The sequence below is a fragment of the Xyrauchen texanus genome, chromosome 34 (genome assembly GCF_025860055.1).
Source record: "Xyrauchen texanus isolate HMW12.3.18 chromosome 34, RBS_HiC_50CHRs, whole genome shotgun sequence".
Taxonomy (NCBI): Eukaryota; Metazoa; Chordata; class Actinopteri; order Cypriniformes; family Catostomidae; genus Xyrauchen; species Xyrauchen texanus.
This window is the reverse complement of record NC_068309.1, coordinates 23,263,571-23,274,630: the sequence shown is the minus strand read 5'-3', so window position 1 is coordinate 23,274,630 and position 11,060 is coordinate 23,263,571. Positions and strand designations below refer to the sequence as shown.

At 39.5% G+C, this 11,060-nt stretch overlaps 1 protein-coding gene across 1 annotated transcript in view; it reads left to right on the top strand.

Annotated features, from left to right (window-relative positions):
* The first annotated feature begins 2,994 nt into the window (after nucleotides 1–2,994).
* The window catches only part of LOC127627699 (neurexin-1-like), a 527,683-nt gene continuing 519,617 nt past the window's right edge, over nucleotides 2,995–11,060 (top strand). The window contains exon 1 of the mRNA XM_052104201.1: nucleotides 2,995–3,718. Within this exon, the coding sequence (XP_051960161.1) occupies nucleotides 2,995–3,718 (724 nt within the window). The remainder of the gene's footprint in view (nucleotides 3,719–11,060) is intronic.

The window sequence follows — 11,060 nt, the reverse complement described above, 5'->3', positions numbered from 1 at the left end:
TCTCCCTCTGAGCCTCACTCGGTTCTGCTTTAAATGGGATTTCAGCTGCATCCTATGCTGCTCTACTGATCTCACATCCAGGCCTGGAGCTTTCACTGATGGCGGTCAGTTGCACTGTCTGTGGTGCTGATATTTGCTGGCTGCTGTCTGTGGTGCTGAAAGAATAGCAGTTATCTATGCCATAGTATTGGGCTGCCGTTTCCTTCGCGGCTAGCTGCTTTCCTCATCTCAATTATTTCTCCTTATATGGACGGAGAGTTCTGAAGTCGAGGATGCAGGCATCTCCATTTACTTACCATCTGCCTCTCAAACGTATTGCAGCCCAGAATACTGTTGAACAGCCACAAAGGGGGCAGATTTTTCTAGAGCTGCCATTTCTTGTGGGTAGGTGGCGTAGGAGGACTCTGTTTTTAATCATGTAGATTTGATTTGGCTAAATAAAAGCAACATCAAGAGGACATAATGTGAGTCAGAACTGTGATGTTTAATTGAATATGAATGTGGTAATTCAAATGTGATCTTTAAATATAAGCTCAACAAAAATGCTCATGTATTCAGGGGATGTTTTGTTGCGTATGTGCTAATTGTACATTCATGCCATGGACTCACTCCCTAAAGTGCCCTCGGTGCATCCTTATGCTGTCCATTACTCTCCAATGTGGGAGCAGGAAGCGTGGCTAATTCTATTTGGTGGTAACTCGGATAGCGTGCTGACCTGGGAACTGGGCTTTGATCAGCAAGTGTTGAGTGCTTTAAATCTATGGTAAAACAGTTCAGGCAGGATTTGTTTGCTGTCATGTGTGAAAGGGAACATGCAAAATGCTTTGTCAGGACTGCCTCTACTGCTCTCTTCGTTGTTATGCACTGTGTTGCAGTCGTGTATCATGCTCAAGGGCAGATAATGACCTTAATGACAATGACCGTACCGGGAGAAAAAAGGAATAGTTTCTATTTGGATTTTAACCGGTTCCCCAACCTTGTTGAAAACATTCATACATTTACAGAGACTGCATCTGTTCAGTTAAAAATGTGAATTTAGCACAGCCGATAAACGTTGGCATGTGCTGATATAACCTGAGTTGAGATAAGTCTAAGATATACTACGTTCACGACACACTCAGTCGTTTTATTTCTGAGACAATAAAGTCGCTGTCATCTTCAGCGCAATGCAAACAGAGGTACAAAATAATCCTTCAGGCAGAGAAGTCCATCTGCAACATTTAAAACCAAATTACATAGCCAAAATATTTGGAATGGCAAAGGATTGATTGTTACAGGAGCAAGTTTGATCTAAATTGAATTGAACTTCAATTATGTTTCATAATTCTTCTCTCCCCTCCTGTCTCTGCTTCATGCTGCATGAAAATGCTATTAAGAAATAAAGTTACTAATCCTTTGAAAAACATAAGAGAACATAATCTTCCTTAAGACCGTTTTGAATAATGATTTTGTTTTCACAGATTTTGTGCCGTCGATTTCCATAGTTACATCTTTTTTTCTTCTATTTACCAAAAATGACCCCCACACACACACACACACACACGCATACCGGAGAGCATTATTTTAGACCAGGTTTCAAAAGGCTGTTATCACAGTAAGGTATTTTGAGAAGTCCTCTTGAGCACAATCACAGTAATTAATTAGAAGCAAATGAGAAATTAAGCTCACATTTTGTGTGATCAAATGTATTTTTCTTCGCTTGAGGATAGTGCATAGTGCTTCAATATAATCTCATCCTCTGTGCAAGCACCTTTTTATATATTTTGACAAAAACTGCATTGATAAATAGAATTGTAGCAAAATGCTGTCTACAGTAGATTTAGATCCGAGTATAGCATGTCGGACCGCAAGACATGCCAACAAGTATTGCTTGTCAACTACACATGTGTCATTCTTTTTGTCGCAGGCTCTGTTATCATATTGCTGCCACTAGTGTACTAATACTCTTTAGTCTCTATACGAGTGAAAGGGAGAGGTGTTGATTGACTTGGAGGGCTTCGGGTCTTCCTAGATATGAGCTGGTTTGTGAATATTCATCTGTGAACTGATCAGCAAATTTGCATTGAGAATGAGGGGGTCTGTCAACATGAACAGTCTGTTACAGTGCAAAGTGAATTAAAGATTGATTGCATTACCCTCAAAGACAAGGCATTCAGCCTTGAGCTGGGGGAATCTGGTCGTATAATGAAAATTTACAATAAAAGGCCATAAATGTTTGTGCTTTGTGAGTTACTAGGGCTGCATGAGTATGACAAAATCATAATTTTCAATTATTTCCCTTGATACTGTAATTTCGAGTAATAGAATTTGTGCTAAATGACTTACTTTGTGGAGGGAATCTGCATGCTATTTTCTTTATGTAGACTACACATGCAAAAGCTGAGAACTGTGTACCTGAATACTATATTGCCGTTTTATACAACTATACTAAAAAAAATTAACATGCTGTCTGTTTTTAACTTTCAGAAGCCTGGTCAATAAAGGATTTCTAACAGTGGCAACTGCATCTATTCAACTCATCGCTTCATCAGTGGAATGCAGACATACCTCTTTGGATGGCGCTGAGGTTTTCTGGGGAAAAGGAAATCATGCATTTGACCTACTACCCACAAAACGCAAAATACAGCTTCAGCAGTAATCCTACATTCACCAGAGGGTGAGATGCATAAATCGGTCTTTTAACATGTCGAGTCAACTAGATTTTTAGGACATTTTTTGATTTCAAAGCACCAAGTACCGTGTGAGGTTTTTCTTGGGCTTTCAGAAGTATTCCTCAGTGGAGATACTCAAAGGAGAATCAAGATGGAGAACCAATTGAAAAGAATCTCTTAAATACTAGAGGGTTTTAGAAAACTGGGACCTTACTATTTCGGCAGTGCTATTTTGGAAAAGACCAGATAAATTAATACGCTAGACTGGGAATAAACCTCTCCTCTGCAGTGGATTAACAGAAACGGAACATTAGAAAACGGGGATTAGCAGCACTGTTGGAAGATGATGATGCGGTATTGGAGGTGTAGCGCAAGGTTTTCACAGGCCTCTGTTCTGATCGGACTGATAGTGGCTGTCGCTGTGACCACAGCCCTTGAGTTTGATGGCTTGCCAGGCCAGTGGGTCCGCTACGGACCCTGGGAAGCAGGAGCCACTGGAGAGCTGAGCTTCACCTTGAAGACCAACATCAGCAAAGCCGTCGTGCTGTACCTGGACGATGGCGGTAACTGCGATTTTCTTGAGATTCTCATCAACAACGGTCGGCTGCAATTGCGTTTCGCTATCCACTGTGGTGAGCCGGCCTCGTTGCACATGGAGACGCATGTTAACGACGAGCGCTGGCATCGCGTGCTGCTCACACGGAATTATCGCGAGACAATGCTGGTGATGGACGGAGAGGCCAAAGTGGCAGAGGTGAAATCCAAGCGTAGGGAAATGATAGTGGCCAGTGATTTGTACGTGGGTGGGATACCACCAGATGTCCGTCTCTCTGCCCTCACGTCCAGCACTGTCAAATATGAGCCACCTTTCCGTGGCCTAATCGCCAATCTGAAGTTAGGAGAGAATTCTCCTGTCCTCCTGGACAGCCAGGGGGTGAAGAATGATCTTGAATACCTGTGTACCAAACAAAACCCCTGCAGCAATGGAGGACGCTGCTCAATTCACGAAAGTGAGGTGCTGTGTGATTGCACCAAGACTGGCTACATAGGGAAATACTGCACTGAAGGTAAGCGAGATGCTTTCTGGTCTCACAAAATGAAGATGTGCTTCTATCAAAATACCTAAGTGGGCAATGTACTAATAAGTAAGGGGAAAGGTTTGCTTTTAAGGAAATGTATTGCCCACAACAATTGAAATCATTAATCAATAATCTGATCCGGTCTGTATGTTTTCTAATGATTTGGTCAAGTGTTTTCCTTATCTATTTCCTATGCTCTTAAAATACACTCTGACCACTAAAATTTGTCAATGTCTGAAAGTGGACTAGTCTAATCCAACTGAAGGAGAATGTTGAGTCTTTTTGGACAATTAAGTGATCATGTGAATCATATGTTTATGTAGAGCATATTTATACATAGCATGCTTGGTGTCTGGTATCAGTACGTATTATCTAGGGTTGCACAATTATACAAAATAGAACGAAATTGCAATATGACCATGTGCTATAAACCGGAAACAGCGATTTAATAAAATAAAATAAAAACAGTCTGCTTGCGCTGCTTGCTTTAAAGTTTATGCTCTGATCTGTCTGTATCTTGTTAGTACATTATTACACTATTTTCAGTGGTAACAGTGTGGTTCTGTGCTCCGCGAATCCTTGTGTTTAGTGTTACAGATGTGCTCCAAATTTTGTTTAACAGAAATCAGTTAATAATTTTTGGTTTATCATATTGCAGTTCAAATCATAATAACTGTATGACTTTTTGTCCAAATCGTGTAGCCCCTGTATTAGCCTTTTAATATTCCTTGAGAATGTAGGGCTAATTAGATATCTGTGGATGTAGATCTCATTAGATCAGGTTTACGTTTTTACCGCTGTACCTATGTTTAGAGAAACCATTTATTTCAAAAACAATAAATATGGGATCAATATCTTCAATGTATCCAAAATATGATATGATAACACACATTATTTATATCCTGATATCAGCATCACTCAAATGAACTGGGTTCTTTTTGCTTTTATATTGCATTTTGAAAATTAAGCTGAACAAAACAGAAAACCGAGTTCTAATAATGTAGTGATATATAGATATATTGTTTAAAGACATAGAGATTTCAGAACCATAAATGAAAACCATATTACCTAATAAAGTAATAATCTACAAAATCATGTCAACATGATCTCCATGAGACATCTTTAATTTTCTAGCAATATTATTATAGGAAACACAATACAATGCACTAGTGAATCATATCATATCCAAACCTTTTTATATTTCCATGGGCCTAAAGCAGAACACAGACGGCAGAGGTTTAAGATTGTTTGCAGTTGTACTCATAGCAGTGTACAATATGTACACATATGTACCATATTTCTTTGCTAATTTTATGAAAATATGGAAGTGTTGCAGCATGGTAAAGTGATTTACCATAGAAACTGTTCTAGGTGACATATGTAGACTAATTAGGTCATCTCAGCAATATCTCATGCCTTTGGTTAAGTCACAGTCTGTTATATGGCAGTAGGGTTTTAAACCCGAGGCCAAATCTGCATGATTTCATACAGAAATATATTTGGCTTTTGACGTTGCTTTAACCATCCTAGTATTATTGTTACTATTATTATTGTTGACATTATTATTATTGCTGTGTATAAATGATAATGCACAAGTTACAAATACAGTGGGTACGGAAAGTATTCAGACCCCCTTAAATTTTTCACTCTTTGTTATATTGCAGCCATTTGCTAAAATCATTTAAGTTCATTATTTTTCCTCATTATTGTACACACAGCACCCCATATTGACAGAAAAACACAGAATTGTTGACATTTTTGCACATTTATTAAAAAAGAAAAACTGAAAAATCACATGGTCCTAAGTATTCAGACCCTTTGCTGTGACACTCATATATTTAACTCAGGTGCTGTCCATTTCTGCTGATCATCCTTGAGATGGTTCTACACCTTCAATTGAGTCCAGCTGTGTTTGATTATACTGATTGGACTTGATTAGGAAAGCCACACACCTGTCTATATAAGACCTTACAGCTCACAGTGCATGTCAGAGCAAATGAGAATCATGAGGTCAAAGGAACTGCCTGAAGAGCTCAGAGACAGAATTGTGGCAAGGCACAGATCTGGCCAAGGTTACAAAAAAATTTCTGCTGCCCTTAAGGTTCATAAGAGCACAGTGGCCTCCATAATCCTTAAATGGAAGACGTTTGGGACGACCAGAACCCTTCCTAGAGCTGGCCGTCCGCCAAACTGAGCTATCGGGGAGAAGAGCCTTGGTGAGAGAGGTAAAGAAGAACCCAAAGATCACTGTGGCTGAGCTCCAGAGATGCAGTCGGGAGATGGGAGAAAGTTGTAGTAAGTCAACCATCACTGCAGCCATCCACCAGTCGGGGCTTTATGGCAGAGTGGCCCGACGGAAGCCTCTCGTCAGTGCAAGACACATGAAAAAACACCTGAAGGACTCCAAGATGGTGATAAATAAGATTCTCTGGTCTGATGAAACCAAGATAGAACTTTTTGGCCTTAATTCTAAGCGGTATGTGTTGAGAAAACCAGGCACTGCTCATCACCTGTCCAATACAGTCTCAACAGTGAAGCATGGTGGTGGTGGCAGCATCATGCTGTGGGGGTGTTTTTCAGCTGCAGGGACAGGACGACTGGTTGCAATAGAGGGAAAGATGAATGCGGCCAAGTACAGGGATATCCTGGACGAAAACCTTCTCCAGAGTGCTCTGGACCTCAGACTGGGCCGAAGGTTCACCTTCCAACAAGACAATGACCCTAAGCACACTGCTATAATAACGAAGGAGTGGCTTCACAACAACTCCGTGACTGTTCTTGAATGGCCCAGCCAGAGCCCTGACTTAAACCCAATTGAGCATCTCTGGAGAGACCTGAAAATGGCTGTCCACCAACGTTTACCATCCAACCTGACAGAACTGGAGAGGATCTGCAAGGAGGAATGGCAGAGGATACCCAAATCCAGATGTGAAAAACTTGTTGCATCTTTCCCAAAAAGATTCATGGCTGTATTAGATCAAAAGGGTGCTTCTACTAATTACTGAACAAAGGGTCTGAATACTTAGGACCATGTGATATTTCAGTTTTTCTTTTTTAATAAATGTGCAAAAATGTCAACAATTCTGTGTTTTTCTGTCAATATGGGGTGCTATGTGTACAATAATGAGGAAAAAAAATGAACTTAAATGATTTTAGCAAATGGCTGCAATATAACAAAGAGTGAAAAATTTAAGGGGGTGTGAATTCTTTCCGTACCCACTGTATCTTGAAAATGCTTTATTTCCATTAAATTAAAAGTAGCAAACATTTTCATTAATTAAGTAAATTGTTGCAATTGTGAAATCAATTTACTTCCTTTTTATCATTAAGTTACTTACAATCATGTTTCAATTAACAAGAACCACCACAAACAAATAAGTAATAAACTTAAGTAATAAATAAGTAGGCAATGGTGTAACGTTGCTGGCAATGATGAAGATGATGATGATGGAGAGACAAACACAAGTGCAGTTTATTAAACAAAAGTGAGATCCAAAAACCCTAACTAGGAACATGAAACATAAACATGAACATGACTAAACTAGACTTGACACAAACAAAACATGACTTGACTAAATCTTGACTTGGCTTGGCTTGACTTGACTTAAGCGTACAAAAAACAAAGTTACATTAACAATACTCCACAAAGGACAATGGCAAAAATGAGGGCTAAAATACATTGACATGAGTAACAAGTTAACAAGACCATCAATGAAAATACAAGACAGAAAACAATATAACAAGACAATGAAACATGAGCCAATAACAAGACAAGACTAATAAACAAAGGAACCAATGGAAAAAAAAACACAGGGAACATAATAATCACATGACTAGACAAGGAAGTGAACAAATAAAAAAATGAATGACCTGAAGACATGAACAGGACTAACTTTTCAAAATAAAAGACACAAAAAACAGGAACCAACAGAATAAACATGACATATCCCCTCTTCTAAGGGGCGGCTTCCGACGCCCCAACACATGAACAAAAATAGAATAAACATGACATAAGTCCAGTGCTCTGTAGGGAGCTGGGGGGTGTCTTGAGGGGTGGGGCATGGCGAGATAGGGCGTGGGTCATGGGATCAAGGCAGAGGCGGGGCGCATGAGAGGCTCGAGGGGTGGAGTCGTAGGGATGGAGGTGGGCCTGGACCGTGGCGCAGAGGCGGACCTGGACCGGTGAGCAGAGGTTTGCTTGTGACATGGAGCAGTCTGTGGTTCGACTGAAACATGGCATGGAGCAGACTGAAGCTTGGCTGTGACATGGCATGGAGCAGTCAGGGGTTTGGCTGAGAAATGGCATGGAGCAGACTGCGGTTCGGCTATGACATGGCATGGAGCAGTCTGAAGCTTTGCTGAGACATGGCATGGATTAGTCTGAGTTTTGGCTGTGACATGGCATGGAGCAGTCTGAGTTTCGGCTGTGACATGGAGCAGGCTGAGGCTTGGCTGTGACATGGCATAATGCAGGCTGAGACGTGGCTGTGACATGGCATGGAGCAGGCTGAGGCGTGGCTGTGACATGGCATGGAGCTGACCCAGGCATGGCTGTGACATGGCATGGAGCTGACTCATGCATGGCTGTGACATGGCATGGAGCTGACTCATGCATGGCTGTGACATGGCATGGAGCTGACTCTGGTATTGCTGTGACATGGCATGGATCCGACTCTGGCGTGGCTGTGACATGGCCTGGAGCTGACTCTGACTCAGGCACTTTCCTGCAATGGTAAAAGAACACCATCAAAATGTTGCTGCTTTTTGGCATTAAAAAGTCACAATAAAAGTGATAAAGGTCACAACGTGAAAAAAGTCATAACCGTCATGAATTCAGGGGCGCAGAACTATCTGAAAACTGGCTTCTGATTAGGCTATCACCCAATGTCATGTAGATGCTGGCTATTGTGTAATACAGGGGTCAGCAACCTATGACCCACGTGCCAGCATTGGCACATGGAGGGGTAATCATTGGCATGCCAGCAACTGCGAGAGAGGAGTAGACTATATTTATATAAATTCCGCACCTGCATTCCAATCTATATCTTAATGTAATCCTTCCTCATGATTACGCAGTGTGTTTTCATCAGCTGAATGGGAAGCTAAACACTATTAAAGTGTGTTGAGACTGGTGCTGCGCTTGCAAGCCATTCGCGCATCACGAGCCAGCAGCACTTCTCTTTCGATTAATCGCATGAGTAAATGTGCCCGCTTTGCTTCGGTCAGACTGCATGGATGACAGCCTACATTACGTGTTTCATTTGTTTCTTTTTGCTTTCAGAACAACACGTCATGTAATAAGGAAAACACCACTATTATTCCTTCATCGGCACAGACATTGACTAGGAAAATAAAAAATGGCACTCCATGTCAAAAATGTTGACGATCCCTGGTGTAATATCTTGTTGAGTCCAGTTTGTGTATTATATAATTTAGTGCCTTGCAGATATAACTTTATAGATAAAATGTTTCATATTTCCACTTTGAAGTATTTTAATGTTACGCTATACAGCAGACCCAAAATTAAGGGGAAATGATTTAATTATTCAGCCATTATTGTATGTTGATAAAGAAAATGAAAAGCGTTCATATAATGTGATATTATTAACTTACCTCTGTATCTTCTGTTGGAAGTGGCACTGGACCGTTGAAATTTAAAATGTTCTTGCGAGACCAATTTTCAACAGAACAACCCAATATGTTTAACCCAGCTATTGGGTAAAATAAATAACCCAATGTTTTTTGGAGTTAGTTATGGTTAATAATGTGGTTACTATGATTTTACTACAAATACCATAGTTAAACTATGGTTACTGTAGTAAAACTATGGTTACTGTTTGTAAGGAAATGTTAAGTTTAAAAAAAAAAAAAAAAAAAAAAACTTATTTCGTTTTTTATTTTGATAAAGATTACTCAATTAAATTTGATGAAAACATTTCATGAGTTTTAGATACAAGTGGCTACCAAATGTATATATGCTGTTCCACCACAATGCAGAAATACAAACATGTTTTTTATTTGGGCCAACATAATAGTATTGTCATCAAAGCTAGGATAATTTTATAGCTGGAGAGGCCTCATTGTTTTGAAGTGTAGATAATCAAAGAGTCACAGTGTAATTATTATTTCTTTAAGTATTGTTATGGCAAATCCTTTGAAGAATTATTTGAGTGGCAAATAGTGGCGGTTAATTACATGTATGTCCTTTCATATATAACGATATTCCCAGACTAAGAACAGGAAATGGTCTCCATAGTGAAGCCCTTGTCAAATCTCCCAGGTGAAGTTTTGCTGCCTTTTACCCCCAAAGCTTAGAGGGCCTTCAGTATCAATTAAGGCTGCCCTCATCAGAATGGAAATCTAGGCCAAAGCAATCTATCAGTAGTGCATCGTCCTCGTGTGAGTGCATCTTCTCTCCTGCATCTGCATCGGCCATGCTAATGAGCTCCCATCCATGAAACATCAACATTTAAGAAGTGCCATGGAAACAAGTGAAATAAGTGAAATAAAAATTTGTATTTATTGGATTATTGAAAACAAAAACGAAACTAATATTTTATAATTTACATTACTCAAAAGCTGAATATAATAAAAAATGACCATGAATTGTACATTATATTATGCAAATGAAATAGCATTATTTTCTGAAATAGTTCTGCGTGCCCTAGCAACAGTTTGTGTTTCCTCGCATTAAGTTTGTGTGCCCTCGTAATACTGTACGCTTTGTTCTCTTGCAATAAATTAACCATGGTTTACCATAGTAAAACTGTAGTAACCATGTTTTTTTGGCAGAAGCCATGGTTTGGAAACAACTAACCATGGTTTTACTGTACAGTAGTGATGTAGTAATGTGATAGTAATCGCATTGTGTTTTGGCTGGTACCATGGTTTTACTTGGCCTATGTGAACTATTATGTATCTTATTTTCTTTATTATTTCCATGTAAAGCAGTGAATTACCACTGTATATATAATGTGCATTATAAATAAACTTGCCTCGCCTGGCCTATAATAATATTATAGTAACCATGACTTGTAACCACATTGTGTTTTGACAGTAACTAGGGCTATCACAATTATGAAATTTTGCTGACAATCAATTGTCAAACTTGTCACTTTCAAGTTACTTTAAGGCTGTCCAATTAAACCCACATGCCCATATTTCACATGAAGTTCTTCAACCTTTTGAGATTTAATTTTTCTTAATTTTATCATCTCTTTAGAAATAGAGTAAGCAGGCATGAAACAAGGCTCCTGTTTCATTGCATGACATTAACACTGCGTGTATGAACCAACGATAACAAACCGGAGCACTTTGAATTCTCTAAAAT